This window comes from Ambystoma mexicanum, chromosome 14 (assembly GCF_040938575.1).
Source record: "Ambystoma mexicanum isolate Mex_15411 chromosome 14, UKY_AmexF1_1, whole genome shotgun sequence".
Lineage (NCBI taxonomy): Eukaryota > Metazoa > Chordata > Amphibia > Caudata > Ambystomatidae > Ambystoma > Ambystoma mexicanum.
The window spans coordinates 668,282,873-668,303,112 of record NC_090940.1 but is presented as its reverse complement, the minus strand read 5'-3'; the positions used below and the strand labels follow the sequence as shown (position 1 = coordinate 668,303,112).

Genomic DNA, 20,240 nt, shown 5'->3' with positions numbered 1-20,240 from the left:
CAGGCCTGAATGTGGGCCTTTTCTTGGTACAGATGGAGAGTCGGTATTGCCTTTGGAGCCGGCAGTAGGCCAGTTTGTCAAAGGGTGAGCCTGAGGTTTGCCACTTCCGTTCTGAAGCTCTGCAATTTTGTTTCAGGGCTGTGAGTTCAGAGTCGCACCAAGTGTTACGCTTAAAGGCAGGTTTTAAGCAGATCCTCCTGACTGGGGCAAGAAAGTCAAGGGTGTTGGTGATGGGCAGGTGGAGGTTGCTGAGAGCAGTGTCGGTGGTAGAATCTGAGATGGGAGGGCAAGGGGGGGATAACGGTAGAAGTGAAGGCAGCAGCTGGCACTGGTTTCATGGGGCTGATGTACGAGAGCGAGGTTGGCAGGGCTTTTGGAGGTGCGGTCAGAGGGCCACAAAGACCCAGGTGGGAGGAGAGAAGAGACTGGTCAGACCAGGAGAGAGGGGTGAGCAGAGGAGATGAGAGAGGGAGGTTGGAGTGGATGAGGTCGTCCAGAGTGTGTCCAGCAGAGAGGGTTGGACCAGAAGGGAGAATGGAGAGGGGCAGAGATGGATGAAGAGACTGGATGCTGTGCCAGGGGAGTCCAGTTGGATGTTAAAGTCATCCAGTAGGAGCAGGTTGGAAGTGGTTGAGAGTAAAGAGGAACAGATATCGGCCCATTCGGAGAGGAACAGGGAGGTAGCGCCTGGAGGCCGGTAAATAGTAGGAACGGTCCAAGTGCAGGAGGGAGAGATGACCACTTTGCACAGCAGGCTCTGAAAAGAGGAGTATTTATTTATTTATTTATTTATTAGCATTTTCAAAGCACGCAGCAGCCCTTAGAGACTTGCTGGTTACAGAGTATAAAGAAGGCTTTGTGGCGATCATGGTCGTCCTGCTTCGGTCCTAGTGACAGGGGCAGCTTTACCCAAGTACTTGGGGTACACTTCCGATTCCCTATTGGGCTTTCAAAGGCACCCGCCCACCACAGGCTTAAAAGCGGGCGTCAGGGCCTTTCGCGGGCCCCTGTGCAGAGCTGCACGATGGCACAAAGAGGCTGTCAACAGCAACCGCGTGCTTGGGGCGGACACTGATTTAGGTGGGTACGAAATGTGGGCACCGGAAGTGTCTGGCGCAGCCCTAGAATCACCCGCAAGTCAAGGGCCTTGCAAGGGGCGGGGGCCGACTCGAGGAACTACAGCCTAGCGGGGGTCTTACACAGACGCGAGGTTCCCTTCTTGAAATCTAAGCTAATGTGTACAAAGGATCCATTTTATGAGCAGTGCATTGCACGTGTGATGTGTTGCATGTCAACTCCGGTCCTCCCTGGATGAGCTCAGCTGCCCCACAGAATAACCGGCTCCAGACGCTCAGCCGGCTGATGGGATGATAGGCATGGAGGAGAGCGCCATCTAGCGTGGGAAAGCAGTATCTGCTCTCAAATGGGGAGCCCCGGCAACGCCACAGCTCCAGGACCACGCGGGGACTGAGCCCCGGCCCACTTTAAGCCCTTGGCATGATACCCTGCACACCCTTCCCTCTCGAAACCATGCACAAGTCAGGAATACACGATACGAGCCGGCCAATGGAAGAGAGGCACTAACCCTCCGCGCATTTAAAGCATGCACGGGAGAGCGGTCCTTTCTGAGAGCGATGCCTGAGCACGGTGGCTGCCCGAGGAACGTGTCACATGACCGGGGCACCTGGACTGAGCTGCAGCCGGGTCTGCCCACCAGGGGGGAGCATCCCGTTTCCCTGGAGACAATGGGCGCAGCGCGAGCACACACGGGATCGTCATTGGATGGAAAAATAAACTCTCAATCAGCGCTTCCATGCGCTAGAAAGAGCCCTGGCTTGTAAAATACCACCACTTTGCATGCTGGGATTTTTTATCTGAAAATGGGGGAAAGTGATCCACAAGACCCTGACAGTAAGAGGCTAGTGGTTCAAAATCCGGGACTGGACGCACAGGGTCTCTAGAACAAATGAGGGGGTGCCTGGGGGTTAAAGGGGCTGTGCGTCTGCGGGCTGGTTACTTCTCTCCGCTTTGCATTCTGGAACTTGCAGTTTTCATTTCCAGCTATAATACTGCACCGCCAGCATTTCAACGTAACGCTGCGTGAGCGGAGAGGGTGCTTAGCAATGATTAACCAAGGCCACCCCAGAGCTGCATAAACTAGCGCCCTCACGCGGCTTTATAACTCCACGTGGGGAGTCCCAGGCACGCGGCAGCTGCAGCCTCTGCTCCAGGCCCCGCGGATCAAAGCACACCACTGTGTTCACAATAAATACTTATTAGCTGCGCCTGATTAATACAAGGGTCCTGTCTTTAGGACGCAAGCGCAGCATAAAAGGGGGTTAGTGGGGGCAGAAGACACGGACCCACCTGGCAACAGCGACGAGGCAAGTGCACGGCATCTCGCGCCTGGGGACACCCGATAATTTCACCTCCCGGGTTCCAGGCGCGCGCACGTCCAGTGCTGTCAGTGGACGTTAAGAGTGCAACTCCCAGAATGCATTGTTTGTTAAATGCAAGGACTGGAAAAGTGACAGTGTGTCATCTGGTCGCCAGTGCATGGGGGACCTCTAGGGCCCCTCGAAAAGACAAATCAGTGGAGCTGAACAATAGCTGCAGTGTCGCCCTCGAAACCCTGGGCTAGACCTGGCAGCCAACACCCCCTTGCATTCTGGGACGTGTAGTTTCGTTGTCCAACGGGCCTCCAGTGCACACGTCATGCACGCGTACCACATATAATACTGTGTGTATCCTTTGCAGCCTGGTGGTTGTACTTTTCTGTTAATTATAAGTATAAGACTGCAAGCCCCAGAATGCAAAGGAAAGTAAATAACACACTGCATCGGCAACAGCGCCTCCTATGTGTGTCTCAGAGAAGTATATTGGAGTCAACCACGCCAGCCTGCAACTCCAGTTCCGTTTTTGTTTGTTTGCATTCTGGGACTCGTAGTCCCGGAGTGATAAAGGGAAAAACTAACTACAGGGAAAGAGTGCAACCAACAGAAGTGGGCTATCATCTCCCTGAGCATGGCATGGACATGGCGGATGGCTGAAAAGCCAGGAGGAATAAGGAATAAGGAGCCCAACCTGCAGCCCTGGCACCTGACTTCCACGCGGGCGGGCCGTGCAGGTGAGTGTGTGAGCCACCGAGCCTCTGCAGGACGAGGATTGCGCACTGTGTAAAATCATTTTGAGCCCCAGCCCCTGTTTAGCCTCCCCATGCAGGCCATGTCCTCTGTTGCTTCCTAGTGCCCCCCTCCGCTCCCGATTGGCTGCCCCGCTTCCTAGTGTCGGAACCTAACAGGGACACCTCGACCTGCATTGGTGTCAAACTCTGTAACAATTGTACTGCGAGCAACTACCACTGAAGCAATGGCCGTTGACATTTATATTTAAGAATCCCTATGTGTTGGTTAATTGAACTAAGTATTTGTCCACTTTCCTTGTGTGAATATAATACATGTATATTTTAGTAGAACATTTTATGTATGTTCCTTTGGACCATTGTAATTACTGGGTTCAGGGGACTTAGCTAAAGCTCACATCTCCCTCCTTTGACAAGCCTGGCTGCTCTACCACTCTACCAAGGTTCCTTGAGTAGTACAGACTTATACCAAGATTTGGGCACCTGTATGCCAGCGGATAGTTTTATGAAGTCTTAACTCAAGTGAACTCTAGGAAAACTCCCCTAACAGCAGGGCCTCTTAGATGGCTGAGGCACGTTTAAGCCCCTTGCCCATGGACTGGCTACAAACGAGTCACGTCGACTCAAAAGCCACAGCACGTGGACCCTCTGATAAGAGGGGGTTATCCAAGGTGGCACTAGGAAATCGTGACCAATCCCGTGGCCCACAGCTGATGGGAAAATGGCGTAGCCAATCCGGGCCGTTATTTAGGGACTTGGAGCAAATCAAAAGGGGGGCAAAAAGGATCAGGGCTTGAAGGAGCCAGACAAGTTCTACCGGGAGGAGGTGACGGGCTAGAAAGTTCTACACGGAGTAGGTGAAGGGCTAGAAGAGTTCTACAGGGAGGAGGTGAAGGGCTAGAAGAGTTCTACAGGGTGGAGGTGAAGGGCTCGAAGAGTTCTACAGGGGGGAAGTGAAGGGCTAAAGGGTTCTACAGGGAGGAGGTGAAAGGCTAGAAGAGTTCTACAGGGAGGAGGTGAAGGGCTAGAAGCGCAAAGGAGGAGTTTTACTTACTTGTCAACACGCAGACAACCCTTTGGGAATTGTGGGAGGCCAGAAACAGGAGATGGACAAGGTAGCTTTGTAATCGACTTTATTTTTCCAATAGAAAACCTGATCTGGCCGTATGTCGAAGGTTATACTCGACAAAGAAAATATCCAAAAAGGTGCTCGTCAGGATGTCTTTACAATACCAAGAAAGTCCCCTGTCGACAAACCCGTACTAGCTGGACCTCTGTCCCGACCCCTATCAGCAAAACACAAAAAATCCTGCAAAAGAGGCACATGGGCCCTTGCAAAGGAATGGCCACTGGTTTCTGCCCCCCCCCCCGTACATCTTTCCCAACAGGGCTACTTGCCCATTTCGTAGAGTCTAAGGTGGAATGTCTTTTTGAGTTGGTCTTTTTTCACACAATTTCAACAAGTCCAAAAAGAGTCTCTGTTAATCTTTTCACCCTTCTAGGCAGCGTCTGGTCTATGTCCCCCCCCCTGCAGTGAGAGCACCCCTGGTACTCTTTACCAAGAAAGGCCTGTGCTTTCTTAGCACTGCTTTGAGTTTTGGATCGCCTCAATCGCCTTGAAATCTGGTTTCTCGCATCGTGCCTCGGGGTCTGTTTTCTGGCACCCCACTTTGGGGTCTGTTTTCTCCCAGCCTGCCTTGGGGTCTGGTTTCTCAAACTCCGCTCTGGGATATGGTTTTTTGCACCTAGCCTTGGGCCTTGGTTTCTCGCACCCCGCCTTGGGGTCTGGTTTCTCGCACCTCATGATGGGGTATGGTTTTGTTCAACCCATCTCTGGGTCTGGTTTCTTTCAGCCCACCCTGGGGTCTGGTTTTGTTCAACCCATCTTTGGGTCTGGTTTCCCTCACCCCGCCTTGGGATCTGGTTTCTTGCACCCCAATTTAGGGTATAGTTTCTCTCACCTGACTTGGGGTCTGGTTTCAGGCACCCCGCCTTGGGGTCTGGTTTCTCGCACTCCACCCTGGGGTCTGGTTTTGTTCAACCCATCTTGTGGTATGTTGTCCCGCACCCCGCCTTGAGCTCCGGCCTTGGAGTATGGTTTCTCTTACCCTGCCTTTTGGTCAGGTTTCTCACACCCGCCTTGAGTTATGGTTTCTCTCAACCCACCCTGGGGTATGGTGTCTCGCACCCACCTTGGGGTCTGGTTTCTTGCACCCTGCATTGGTGTCTGGTTTCTTGCACCACGCTTTGAGGTCTGATTTTGTGCACCCCTCCTTGGGGTCTGGTTTCTTGCATTCCGCCTTGCGGTCTGGTTTCTCTCACCCTGCCCTGGAGTATGTTTTTTTTCAACCCATCTTGGGGTCTGATTTCTCACACCCCACCTTGGGATTTGGTTTCTTATGCCCATACTGGGATCTTGCTTCTGTGACCCCGCATTGGGCCCTTGTTTCTTGCACTCCGCCTTGGGGTCTGGTTTCTTGCCCCCCGCCTTGGGGTCAGGTTTTCCACACTCTGCCTTCGGGTCTTGCTCCTTTCACCCGGCCTTCAGGTATGGTTTCTCTCATCCCGCTGTGGGCCTAGTTTCTCGCAGTCCGCCTTGGGGGTCTGGTTTCTCGCACCCCGCGTTTGGGTATAGTTTCTCTCACTCTGCTTGGGTTCTTGCTTCTCCCACCACAACCCACCCTGGGGTATGGTTGGGTCTTGCCTTCCTGGTTCCCCAGAGCCACCGCATACCTTTTGTTTCAATGCAGTGCTCCTCTGGATGACGGGCGAGTTTGGTCCAGACGTCACCAGTTCCTTGGGTTCTTCTGGGTTGCTGCTTTGGGTGGAGCTTGCTCCTCTTTCCCACGGGATTACGCCTGCCCCGCGGCACCCATGCTTAGACCTGCTTATCGTCGCGTGGCTTGGGCTCCACACTGGTGCTCTTGACTGGGCATTGACGTTTCGTCCTCTGTCAGGGCTGGCACAATTGGTAGGCTCTCCCTCGTCTGGGTTCACCATGCTTGGCGTAAACTCTTCTCATCCGGCCACACCTCCCAGGGGGCAGGGCTCTGTGAGTCTGCCGCACAGCTGATGTCTCTCACGTGATTATAACATCGATTGGCTCTTTATCTTTCTGTTAGGGGGTTGGACTTCCCATGGCTCTGTCAATCCCAGCAGATCCTGATGTACACGGAGGGTCCGAAACCACCCCAATCTTCCGAACAGGAAGTTTACGGTTATTAGACCTGTTTACTCCCATGTAGTCAACAAAGTTAGCACTAGAATCTTGGGAAGAGGGGGGGCAACAATATCCCTTTTTAGGGACCTCCCTGTGGGTTCGTGATTGCTTGGTCCCCTAGGAGGTGTTTTGCTGAGCGGGATCACCTCCGTAGTCCCAAGGGGAGGGGTCCACCTTTGCAGAGAAGAGGCACATTCCCTGGACAGACACATTAAAGAGGGATTCTGTGCGGAAAGTGCGCAATGTGAGAGGACGTCTTGCCTCTCGATGCACATGCACGCTTGAGTTGGTTCCGCGCTACAGTGAAGCAACCGGTCCTAAATGGAGGTAGCTCTATTCTTTGCAAGACTCACCTGATCACTGACAACCTTCCAGTCTTGCCGCAGTTCCTCACACCTCCGCTCCCATTGGTTGGCCTTGGTTAGTAAAAGGATCCACTGGTCCCAGTGCAGGGTCAGGCTTTTCAGAAGCCCGGCGCGGTTGCTGTCGGGGCAAGCGGCGCACAGTTCTCTGGCCTGCTGCCTCAGGGTCAGCAAGTCATCTCCAACAGAGTCCATCTTCTTAACCAGCGCCTTCAAAGGAACAACAAAAAAGAGGTTAAGAAACCGAAAGGCAATGCACCAAATCCTGATAATGACCTATGGTTCTATGTCTATGCGACAAAAGTGTGGGTAAAAGTGCTGGTAATTTAGTGACCGACACTTTTACCAGACAGCAAAACTACACGTTTGCCAGTGGGGGTGACTGGTTTACCTCCAGCCAAGAGCTGGAGGTAAATCAGGCCTCCGCCGGCACAGAACTGCTGGCATTACCAGCAAAGGTAGTACCGGTGCCGGTAATACCGGCAATCCCCTCCATGGAATGCAGATTTACCGCCCTTTCCACCCCCTGTAATATCGCAGAAATTCCAGGATATCAGACGGCGGAAACGGTAGGTCCGTTTTGCCAGTATCCCGCCAGAATAACTGGCTGGATACTGGTAAACTTATAATGAGGCTCATTGTCTTTCCCTATACAAGCCCAATGCCCCCATGAAACAAACCCAAACATCTGTGGACTGGGAATGGGTCAATGCTGCCCAGGCCGTGCCCTGCTCTGTGACGGGGACCGAGGGAAGCTGACCATGGGCTCCTACCCATACCACCCTTGGGCACAGCATCCAGTGGCCTGAGGGGTGCCGGCCTCCCCAAGTCAACCACTTGGCCGTCTCCAGAACTAGGCAGGGGTCTTTATCACAATGGGTGACGTGCTCCCCAGCATTGCAGCCCAGAAGCCGCGGGCGTAGGCCGATGTAACCATTCTTGGCTGCGCGCTGGTCAGCGTAGTGTTAGACATGGTAAGTACTCATTAAACCCACTAAGATAAACCTCTCACAGTATTTAGGAATTTAAGCTCCTACGGAAGAGCAGAAGCTGTGACGGAGAAACAGAAAATACAATTTACTGATTATTTTCCCAAATCAAGTGAGAATTTCCAAGCACCACTTCAGATGAAACGGACCAAGGACATTGTGGGACCAGAATGAAATCTCTAAGCGGCAGAAAGTATCGGGCAAAGACAATGAAATAGAAATTGGAAACTCATTAAAGAGAATGGAGAATTCTGGTAAATTCCAGGAAAGCACAATATCCTATTTTGTTTCAACTACAATTGAATCCACAAAAAATGCACATTTTTCCCAGAAAAAAACGAGCCCCGCAAAGGGCTGCCAGAGCAATATGTCCGGTGCAAAGGGTGATGTTCTTTATTAGCAAGCAATGCTGCCCACTCGAACCCAATGCTTGCGGGGAACTATGACCTGAGGATCGCCAGAGATAGTTCTAGCACGTCAGATACATTCCTGGGTATTTCTGAAGAGTGGGGTAACATGGAGGCCAGTTCTGTGTTTATCTCCTTGATAATTGCTAAATGATCACTTCCACAAATGCGAGAAGCCAACAACCCCAGAACTGGGGGAGAAGATGGTAGGACAAGGCTTGGAAAGGTCTACTGCAGAAACAGCAAAACACTCAGGGCAGGACTTCCCGGATGAAGGCCGGGGCTCAGGTGGGCTGCAGGACATAACCTGCCATGGGGTCGCCTCTGAGGAAGGGCCTCGATATACTTTGTCTGAGGGACATAAAAGAAATGTATAGGTTGTTTCCTGAGCAAATAAATTCTCTTCTGAAGCAGCTGAGCAGCCACATCTCGAGACCTCAGTGGGTTCTTTCCCGCCCTTTTGCTTCTCTGGAGTTGCGCGACACTGCGAGGTACGCTGCGTACCATCAGGTATCGCACAACGGCAGACAGATGTGACTTGCCACTTCAGACCATCATGGTCCTGCTCGCTCCGGACGCAGTGCTACCCCAAATTAATAAAGGTTTCCTTTTTGTCTTACTTTTTTCGGCAATTTGGTTAAACTTTGGTTGCAACATTGTAGCCCGGGAAGCATTGGCTTTTATTCAGGTAACTTGCCTTGCTTTCCTCACAGGCCTGTAACGCGCCCTTGTAAGATGTCGGAGGGCGGGAAGCAGAGTCGCAGAGCCCTTTTTCCAGTCCCTGCAATTGTTGGCCAATCTCTTGCAATCTTTCTCTGTGCCGCTGGTATTTTTCAGCCCACCTGCAAAGAAACACATTTTCAGCAAAACAAGTCCCCATTCAGAATAATGTGTCTCGCGGCGCGATATAGCCTGCCCCGCCCGCGCCATTAGCTATAGCAAAATAATACCAAGGCCATTTGCATTCTGTTTACTGTAGCACTTGTTTCTTCTGCCATGGAGAGCTTGGTTAGTATGGATACATTTTCAATAGATTGAAGAAATTGCATTCCAATATGTGGTTTGATAGAATGATGGGTGATTGTATAACTCATGGGTGCTGCCAGTGCAGCAATACCCGCTCTGTCAATACCGGCACGTGACTGAACCCCCCAGGACCTGGCAGCCATTTTACACCAACCCGAGGCTTACAAGGGCCCGCCTTGCTAGTGTCAAGGCAACTTCAAGGAGCTACTCTTGACTTCCCAAATCAACCAGTGTCATACAAGTGCTCCTACAAAGTAACATGTGTGTTGGCTATTTAGCAATTCCAGTAAGCATGACCTCAGATCATGCTATGAGTTCCTTTAGAAGTAACAGGGAAAGATTACATGGCTCGAGTCTCAGGTGGTGGTAAGATTCACGGACCGTGGCCCGCGCTCTGCACCCCCCGCCCCCCCCCCCCACCCCCGAGGTGGCAACTGCTCATTGATCGATGCCGATGCCCAGGAGATGAGCTGAGCCCCAGTGGAGGAAATCTCTACTTCAAACACTGCCCCATTCATTTCTAAGGTCTTATTGGACATGCTTACTACATGCTAATGTCTTGAAGTCCCCAAGATGTGCATTGAAATACAATGAAAACACATTAGTTCTCTCCAATGAATGCCCCAGTGATCCACAGTGTTGCTGCTGACGTGCCTCAAAAGCCTCAAAAGGGGGTGTTCTCCTGCCCCCACTGCATGCACGGGCTGCTTTAGTGTGGCGGCACCACACCCCACAAGGCTTTCTATCTCCAAAAACTCTCCACATGTTGATGAAGCACAAACGAGAGAAGCGAAAAGCACTGCATCTGCAGAGTGACACAAAGCCTTTGTGTGGCTCAAACAATCATGAACACAGGCCATAGGCCAAGCATTCCTCCGTACATGAGCGTAGGAAGCGAGTACATGCTGGAAGCAGCGTCTTATCCCGCACAGGCGTTGAGCGTAGGAAGCGAGTACATACCGGAAGCAGCGTCTTAGCCCGCACAGGCGTTGAGCGTAGGAAGCGAGTACATACCGGAAGCAGCGTCTTAGCCCGCACATGCATTGAGCATAGGAAACAAGTACATGCCGGAAGCGGCGCCTTAGCCCGTACAGGCATTGAGCGTAGGACGCGACTACATGCCGGAAGCAGCACCTTAACCCGCACAGGAGTTGAGCTGAGGAAGCAAGTACATGCCAGAAGCAGCGCCATGGCCTACAGAGGCGTTGAGCGTAGGAAGCGAGTACATGTCAGAAGCAGAGCCTTCACCCCAAAAACTCTCCACATGTTGATGAAGTGCACAAACAAGAGAAGCGAAAAGCACTGCATCTGCAGAGTGACACAAAGCCTTTGTGTGGCTCAAACAATCATGAACACAGGCCATAGGCCAAGCATTCCTCCGTACATGAGCATAGGAAGCGAGTACATGCTGGAAGCAGCGTCTTATCCCGCACAGGCGTTGAGCGTAGGAAGCGAGTACATACCGGAAGCAGCGCCTTAACCCACACAGGAATTGAGCGTAGGAAGCGAGTAAATGCTGACAGCGGTGCCAGAGCCCACACAGGCGTTGAGCGTAGGAAGCAAGTACATGCCGGAAGCGGCGCCTTAGCTCGTACAGGCATTGAGCGTAGGACGCGACTACATGCCGGAAGCAGCACCTTAACCCGCACAGGAGTTGAGCTGAGGAAGCAAGTACATGCCAGAAGCAGCGCCATGGCCTACAGAGGCGTTGAGCGTAGGAAGCGAGTACATGTCAGAAGCAGAGCCTTCACCCCAAAAACTCTCCACATGTTGATGAAGTGCACAAACAAGAGAAGCGAAAAGCACTGCATCTGCAGAGTGACACAAAGCCTTTGTGTGGCTCAAACAATCATGAACACAGGCCATAGGCCAAGCATTCCTCCGTACATGAGCATAGGAAGCGAGTACATGCTGGAAGCAGCGTCTTATCCCGCACAGGCGTTGAGTGTAGGAAGCAAGTACATACCGGAAGCAGCGCCTTAACCCACACAGGAATTGAGCGTAGGAAGCGAGTAAATGCTGGCAGCGGTGGCAGAGCCCACACAGGCGTTGAGCGTAGGAAGCAAGTACATGCCAGAAGCACCGCCTTAGCCTGCACATGCATTGAGCGTAGGAAGCGAATATATGCTGGAAGCAGCGCATTAGCCCGCACATGCAGTTAGCATAGGAAGCGAGTACCTGCTGGAAGCAGCGCATTAGCCTGCACATGCAGTGAGCGTAGGAAGCAAGTACATGCCGGAAGCAGCACATTAGTCTGCACAGGCGTTAAGCGTAGGAAGCGAGTAAATGCCGGAAACAGCACTTTAACCCACACACGTGTTGAGCGTAGGACGCAAGTACAAGCCGGAAGCATCGCGTTAGCCCGCACATGCAATGAGCGTAGGAAGCGAGTACATGCTGGAAGCACTGCATTAGCCCGCACATGCATTGAGCGTAGGAAGCGAGTACATGCTGGAAGCACCGCATTAGCCTGCACATGCGTTGAGCGTAGGAAGCGAGTACATGCTGGAAGCACCGCGTTAGCCCGCACATGCGTTGAGCGTAGGAAGCGAGTAAATGCCAGAAACAGCACTTTAACCCACACACATGTTGAGCGTAGGAAGCAAGTACAAGCCTGAAGCATCGCATTAGCCCGCACATGCATTGAGCGTAGGAAGCGAGTACATGCTGGAAGCACCGCGTTAGCCCGCACATGCATTGAGCGTAGGAAGTGAGTACATGCGGGAAGCACCTTGTTAGCCCGCACATGCACTGAGCGTAGGAAGCGAGTACATGCTGGAAGCACGGCGTTAGCCCGCACATGCATTGAGCGTAGGAAGTGAGTACATGCTGGAAGCACTGCGTTAGCCCACATATGCATTGAGCGTAGGAAGCGAGTACATGCTGGAAGCACCGCGTTAGCCTGCACATGCATTGAGCAGAGGAATCAAGTACAAGCCGGAAGCATCGCGTTAGCCCGCACATGCATTGAGCGTAGGAAGCGAGTACATGCTGGAAGCACCGCGTTAGCCCGCACATGCATTGAGCTTAGGAAGCGAGTACATGCTGGAGCACTGCGTTAGCCCGCACATGCATTGAGCGTAGGAAGCGAGTACTTGCCGGAAGCACCGCGTTAGCCAGCACATGCATTGAGCGTAGGAAGCGAGTACATGCTGGAAGCACCGCGTTAGCCCGCACGTGCATTGAGCATAGGAAGCGAGTACATGCTGGAAGCACCGCGTTAGCCCGCACATGCGTTGAGAGTAGGAAGCGAGTAAATGCCGGAAACAGCACTTTAACCCACACACGTGTTGAGTGCAGGAAGCCAGTACAAGCCGGAAGCATCGCATTAGCCCGCACATGCATTGAGCGTAGGAAGCGAGTACATGCTGGAAGCACCGCGTTAGCCCGCACATGCATTGAGCATAGGAAGCGAGTACATGCTGGAAACTCCGCGTTGGCCCGCACATGCATTGAGCGTAGGAAGCAAGTACATGCTGGAAGCACCGCGTTAGCCCCCACATGCATTGAGAGTAGGAAGCGAGTACATGCTGGAAGCACCGCGTTAGCCCGCACATGCATTGCGTGTAGGAAGCGAGTAGATGCTGGAAGCACCGCATTAGCCCGCATATGCGTTGAGCATAGGAAACAAGTACATGCCGGAAGCGGCGCCTTAGCCCGTATAGGCATTGAGCGTAGGACGCAACTACATTCTGGAAGCAGCACTTTAACCCGCACAGGAGTTGAGCATAGGAAGCAAGTACATGCCGGAAGCGGTACCTTAACCAGCATAGCAGTTGAGTGTCGGAAGCGAGTACATGCCAGAAGCAGAGCCTTAGCCCGCACAGGAGTTCAGCGTAGGAAGCAAGTAGATGCCGGGAGTGGCGTCTTGGCCCGCACAGGTGTTTAGTGTAGGAAGCAAGTATATGCCGGTAGCAGCACATTAGCCCGCACTGGCATTCAGTGTAGGAAGCGAGTACATACCGGAAGCAGCGCCTTAACCCACACAGGAATTGAGCGTAGGAAGCAAGTAAATGCTGGCAGCGGTGCCAGAGCCCACACAGGCATTGGGCGTAGGAAGCAAGTACATGCCAGAAGCACCGCCTTAGCCCGTAAAATGCATTGAGCGTATGAAGCGAGTATATGCTGGAAGCAGCGCATTAACCCGCACATGCAGTGAGCATAGGAAGCGAGTACATGCTGGAAGCAGCGCATTAGCCTGCACATGCAGTGAGCGTAGGAAGCGAGTACATGCCGGAAGCAGCACATTAGTCTGCACAGGCGTTGAGCGGAGGAAGCGAGTAAATGCCGGAAACAGCACTTTAACCCACACACATGTTGAGCGTAGGAAGCAAGTACAAGCCGGAAGCATCGCGTTAGCCCGCACATGCATTGAGTGTAGGAAGCGAGTACATGCTGGAAGCACCGCGTTAGCCCGCACATGCATTGAGCGTAGGAAGCAAGTACATGCTGGAAGCACCGCATTAGCCCACACATGCATTGAGCGTAGGAAGCAAGTACATGCTGGAAGCACCGCGTTAGCCCACACATGAGTTGAGCGTAGGAAGCGAGTACATGCTGGAAGCACCGCATTAGCCCGCACATGCGTTGAGCGTAGGAAGCGAGTAAATGCCAGAAACAGCACTTTAACCCACACACGTGTTGAGCGTAGGAAGCAAGTACAAGCCGGAAGCATCGCGTTAGCCCCCACATGCATTGAGCGTAGAAAGCAAGTACATGCTGGAAGCACCCCGTTAGCCCGCACATGCATTGAGCGTAGGAAGCGAGTACATGCTGGAAGCACCGCGTTAGCCCGCACATGCATTGAGCGTAGGAAGCGAGTAGATGCTGGAAGCACCGCATTAGCTCACACATGCATTGAGCGTAGGAAGCGAGTACATGCTGGAAGCACCGCGTTAGCCCGCACATGCGTTGAGGATAGGCAATAAGTACATGCCGGAAGCGGCGCCTTAGCCCGTATAGGCATTGAGCGTAGGACGCGACAACATGCCGGAAGCAGCACCTTAACCCGCACAGGAGTTGAGCGCAGGAAGCGAGTACATGCCAGAAGCAGTGTCATGGCCTACAGAGGAATTGAGCGTAGGAAGCAAGTACATGCCGGAAGCAGCACCTTAGCCCGCACAGGTGTTGAGCGAGGGAAGGGAGTACATGCCGGAAGCGGCGTGTTGGCCCGCACAGCCATTGAGCGTAGGAAGCAAGTACATGTCAGAATCAGAGCCTTAGGCCGCACAGGAGTTGAGCGGAGGAAGCGAGTAGATGCCGGGAGCGGCGTCTTGGCCCACACAGGCGTTCAGTGTAGGAAACGAGTATATGCAGGAAGCAGCACATTAGCCCGCACTGGCGTTCAGTGTAGGAAGCGAGTACATGCCAGAAGCAGTGCCTTAACCCACACAGGAGTTGAGTGTAGGAAGCGAGTGTATACCGGAAGCAGCGCCTTAACCCACACAGGAATTGAGCGTAGGAAGCGAGTAAATGCTGGCAGCGGTGCCAGAGCCCACACAGGCGTTGAGCATAGGAAGCAAGTACATGCCAGAAGCACCACCTTAGCCCGCACATGCATTGAGCGTAGGAAGCGAGTATATGCTGGAAGCAGCGCATTAGCCCGCACATGCAGTGAGCCTAGGAAGCGAGTACATACTTGAAGCAGCGCATTAGCCTGCACATGCAGTGAGCGTAGGAAGCGAGTACATGCCGGAAGCAGCACATTAGCCTGCACATGCAGTGAGCGTAGGAAGCAAGTACAAGCCGGAAGCATCGCGTTAGCCCGCATATGCATTGAGCGTAGGAAGCGAGTACATGCTGGAAGCACCGCGCTAGCCCGCACATTCATTGAGCATAGGAAGCGAGTACATGCTGGAAGCACCGCATTAGCCCGCACATGCATTAAGCGTAGGAAGCGAGTACATGCTGGAAGCACCGCATTAGCCCACACATGCATTGAGTGTAGGAAGCAAGTACATGCTGGAAGCACCGCGTTAGCCCGCACATGAGTTGAGCGTAGGAAGCGAGTACATGCTGGAAGCACCGCATTAGCCCACACATGCATTGAGCGTAGGAAGCAAGTACATGCTGGAAGCACCGCATTAGCCCACACATGCATTGAGCGTAGGAAGCAAGTACATGCTGGAAGCACCGCGTTAGCCCACACATGCATTGAGCGTAGGAAGCGAGTACATGCTGGAAACTCCGCGTTGGCCCGCACATGCATTGAGCTTAGGAAGCGAGTACATGCTGGAAGCACCGCGTTAGCCCACACATGCATTGAGCGTAGGAAGCGAGTACATGCTGGAAGCACCGCGTTAGCCTGCACATGCATTGAGCGTAGGAAGCGAGTAGATGCTGGAAGCACCGCATTAGCCCGCATATGCATTGAGCGTAGGAAGCAAGTACATGCTGGAAGCAGCGCGTTAGCCCACACATGCATTGAGCGTAGGAAGCGAGTACATGCTGGAAACTCCGCGTTGGCCCGCACATGCATTGAGCTTAGGAAGCGAGTACATGCTGGAAGCACCGCGTTAGCCCACACATGCATTGAGCGTAGGAAGCGAGTACATGCTGGAAGCACCGCGTTAGCCCGCACATGCATTGAGCGTAGGAAGCGAGTAGATGCTGGAAGCACCGCATTAGCCCGCATATGCGTTGAGCGTAGGAAGCAAGTACATGCCGGAAGCGGTACCTTAACCCGCACAGGAGTTGAGTGTAGGAAGCGAGTACATGCCAGAAGCAGAGCCTTAGCCCGCACAGGAGTTGAGCGTAGGAAGCAAGTAGATGCCGGGAGTGGCGTCTTGGCCCGCACAGGTGTTTAGTGTAGGAAGCGAGTATATGCCGGAAGCAGCACATTAGCCCGCACTGGCATTCAGTGTAGGAAGCAAGTACATGCCAGAAGCAGCGCCTTAACCCACACAGGAGTTGAGTGTAGGAAGCGAGTACATACCGGAAGCAGCGCCTTAACCCACACAGGCATTGAGCGTAGGAAGCAAGTACATGCCAGAAGCACCGCCTTAACCCGTAAAATGCATTGAGCGTAGGAAGCGAGTACATGCTGGAAGTATCGCGTTAGCCCGCACATGCATTGAGCGTAGGAAGCGAGTACATGCTGTAAGCACCGCGTTAGCTCGCACATGCATTGAGCGTAGGAAGCGAGTACATGCTGGAAGCACCGCGTTAGCCCGCACATGCATTGAGCGTAGGAAGCGAGTACATGCTGGAAGCACCGCGTTAGCCCGCACATGCATTGAGCGTAGGAAGCAAGTACAAGCCGGAAGCATTGCGTTAGCCCGCACATGCATTTCATTTCGTGTAGGAAGCGAGTACATGCTGGAAGCACCGCTTTAGCCCGCACATGCATTGAGCGTAGGAAGAGAGTACATGCTGGAAGCAGCACATTAGTCTGCACATGCAGTGAGCGTAGGAAGCGACTACATGCCGGAAGCAGCACATTAGTCTGCACAGGCGCTGAGCGTAGGAAGCGAGTAAATGCTGGAAGCACCGCGTTAGCCCGCACATGCATTGACCGTAGGAAGCAAGTACAAGCCGGAAGCGTCGCGTTAGCCTGCACATGCATTGAGCGTAGGAAGCGAGTACATGCTGGAAGCACCGCGTTAGCCCGCACATGCATTGAGCGTAGGAAGCGAGTACATGCCGGAAGCAGCACATTAGTCTGCACAGACGTTGAGCGTAGGAAGCGAGTAAATGCCGGAAACAGCACTTTAACCCACACACGTGTTGAGCGTAGGAAGCAAGTACAAGCCGGAAGCATCATGTTAACCAGCACATGCATTGAGCGTAGGAAGCGAGTACATGCTGGAAGCATGGCGTTAGCCCGCACATGCATTGAGCGTAGGAAGCGAGTACATGCTGGAAGCACCGCGTTAGCCCGCACATGCGTTGAGCGTAGGAAGCGAGTACATGCTGGAAGCACCGCGTTAGCCCGCACATGCGTTGAGCGTAGGAAGCGAGTACATGCTGGAAGCACCGCTTTAGCCCGCACATGCGTTGAGCGTAGGAAGCGAGTACATGCTGGAAGCACGGCGTTAGCCCGCACATGCGTTGATAGTAGGAAGCGAGTACATGCTGGAAGCACGGCGTTAGCCCGCACATGTGTTGAGCGTAGGAAGCGAGTACCGCGTTAGCCCGCACATGCGTTGAGCGTAGGAAGCGAGTACATGCTGGAAGCACGGCGTTAGCCCGCACATGCGTTGATAGTAGGAAGCGAGTACATGCTGGAAGCACGGCGTTAGCCCGCACATGCATTGAGCGTAGGAAGCGAGTACATGCTGGAAGCACCGCGTTAGCCCGCACATGCATTGAGCGTAGGAAGCGAGTACATGCTGGAAGCACCGCATTTGCCCGCACATGCGTTGATAGTAGGAAGCGAGTACATGCTGGAATCCATCAGAGGTGCTCAGAGCAGGAGAAACCCGTCCACCAACAGCCTCAGTATCACACCAAGCGCTCCTTGCGCACCTTCTCCTGCATATGACTGTGATAACTTTCCGAGGAAGGAACTCTATGTTCATTTGATAAAAGGTAAGGATCCCTGTGCATAGCTCAGGGGGTTCATGCCTCAATACAAACCTTTGTGTCGTTTCCGCAGGTAAGAGATCAGACTCCTGCTGGAGAACACGTGATGCTTTTAGCCCTCAGTGGTAATGTGAACCGCCTCACTGGTACTCATTTTACTAGCATGTGAAGGATGAACGCATAAGCGCCCCGAGTACCCGGGAAAGTCCCTATTCTTACAATGGCACTTTATTTTACCGGATTTGAAGTGACAGCTTCCAGGACCCGCCGCTGCCGACCACACTGAGCAACTGCACTAAACAACCCAGAAGAAACCCCTCCGGGGCATTGGCCTCGCGTCTGAAACGCCAGAGCTGGACTCGGTCCACATCCCTGAGCAGCAGCTCTCTGCAGTCCAGCTCCAGAGGTTCCTTCTCAGCTGCCCATCTGTTGGACATGAGTGCAGGTGCAGACCATCGCCACTAGATGGCGGCGCAGCTCCATGCAAGGCAGCACTAGCCTCGATAGACGGCAGAGCAGACTGATGGAGGTGAATGGCGCAGGCGCAGCTGGTTTCCTATATTGCTATTGATATTTTATTTGTATCGCGCTCGTACACGAGGCAAGGGGGGGGTGCGGGGGGGCAAGGGACGACAAAACAGCGGTTTTACTAGGCCCAGTGGCAGAGGGAAGGGGGAAAGCGCAGGGGGTGTTACCCAGCACTCCATGGGTTAAGGGCACTTGGCCCCCTCCGTTGGGGAGGCGGAGCGCCAGCGTGATGTGGGAGCGGGGAAGCGGGGTTTTATGGGAAAGGCGCGTAGGGCGCCAGTTACGAGGAAGAGAAGAGAGAATAAAGAGGTTTCTGTTACACCCCCGTGTGTGCGTCCTTTTATGTGCCGCGACCCCGGCAACAGGGGGGAGGAGAGAAGTGGAAAGTGCTGAGCAAAGGGATACAAAAACAACAGCAGTGGTAGAGCAGCAAGTAAGTGGCAAGTGCTAGGTTTAAGGCAACAGACGGGGGTGTCTGAAAAGTGCAGAAAAAAGGAGGGGGCTGTAGGGTTACAGATACAGACCCAAGTGCAAGGGATTGCCAGGAGGCAGTGCGGGTGGGTGGCGGGATGAGCAGGTACCTGGGCCCGGGGGACAGAGGGTGGCCAGGTGCACAGTGCCGAAGAAGAACAGATCAGCAGGGGGAAGGGGGAGCGAAGGCAGAAGCAAAGCAGAGGGTCTTGAGGTGCTTCAGAAACTGGAGATGGTTCTCCTCAAGTTTCAGGAAGGCAGTGAGGCTGTTCCAGAGGGAGGCCCCAGCCGAGGAAAGAGATCAAATCCCATCTGGTTGCTTGGAGAAGCGACTGACCCTGAGGGAGTTAGAGGTGGAGACGTAGGAGCGAAGATCTCGAGAGGGAAGGTATTTAGGGAGGGACAGTTGAAGATATTTGGACCTAGGCCTCAGAAAGCCTTGTGGACAATGCAAAGGGTCTTGAATGTAATGCTTGCAGCCACTGGGCGCCAATGAAGAGATTTCACGACTGGAGATCCCAGGGCTTGCGGTCGTAAGGCAGGTAGTAAAGTGAATGCAAAAGCCACAAGTCGATGGGAAGAGCTACATGAGCTCATGAAGGAAATGTCAAGAGACTATCAGGGAAGATAACTTAAGGAATCCTATATTCTAATCAGAGACATGTGTGTATCAATAACCACAGCAGATAAAATACAGGCTCAAAGCAAAGCTGCTGGGAAGAGAGACGGCCAGGAGAAGAGAGGCAGCCAGGAGAAGAGGGGCGGCCAGGAGAAGAGAGACGGCCAGGAGAAGAGAGGCAGCCAGGAGAAGAGGGGCGGCCAGGAGAAGAGAGGCAGCTAGGAGAAGAGAGGCAGCCAGGAGAAGAGAGGCAGCCAGGAGAAGAGAAAGATGGCCAGGAGAAGAGAGGCAGCCAGGAGAAGAGAGGCAGCCAGGAGAAGAGAGGCAGCCAGGAGAAGAGGGGCAGCCAGGAGAAGAGAGGCAGCCAGGAGAAGAGAGACAGCCAGGAGAAGAGAGGCAGCCAGGAGAAGAGAGGCAGCCAGGAGAAGAGGGACGGCCAGGAGCAGAGGGGCAGCCAGGAGCAGAGGGGCGGCCAGGAGCAGAGGGGCAGCCAGGAGCAGAGGGGCGGCCAGGAGAAGAGAGGCGGCCAGGAGAAGAGAGGCAGCCAGGAGAAGAGAGGCAGCCAGGAGAAGAGAGGCAGCCAGGAGAAGAGAGGCAGCCAGGAGAAGAGAGGCAGCCAGGAGTAAAGGGGCGGCCAGGAGAAGAGGCGGCCAGGAGAAGAGGGGCGGCCAGGAGAAGAGAGGCAGCCAGGAGCAGAGGGGCGGCCAGGAGAAGAGAGGCAGCCAGGAGCAGAGGGGCGGCCAGGAGAAGAGAGGCAGCCAGGAGCAGAGAGGCAGCCAGGAGAAGAGAGGCAGCCAGGAGAAGAGAGACGACCAGGAGAAGAGAGACAGCCAGGAGAAGAGGGGCGGCCAGGAGAAGAGAGACAGCCAGGAGAAGAGAGACGGCCAGGAGAAGAGAGACGGCCAGGAGAAGAGAGACGGCCAGGAGAAGAGAGACGGCCAGGAGAAGAGAGG

General features: G+C 53.6%; 1 protein-coding gene across 8 annotated transcripts in view; it reads right to left on the bottom strand.

Moving 5' to 3' along the window:
* The window catches only part of SYNE2 (spectrin repeat containing nuclear envelope protein 2), a 1,840,150-nt gene that overhangs the window by 608,950 nt on the left and 1,210,960 nt on the right, over positions 1-20,240 (bottom strand). For all 8 annotated transcript variants that reach the window (XM_069638223.1, XM_069638224.1, XM_069638227.1 and 5 more), the window contains 2 exons: positions 8,818-8,962; positions 6,716-6,934 (listed from right to left, as the gene is read on the bottom strand). In XM_069638223.1, the coding sequence (XP_069494324.1) occupies positions 6,716-6,934; positions 8,818-8,962 (364 nt within the window). The remainder of the gene's footprint in view (positions 1-6,715; positions 6,935-8,817; positions 8,963-20,240) is intronic.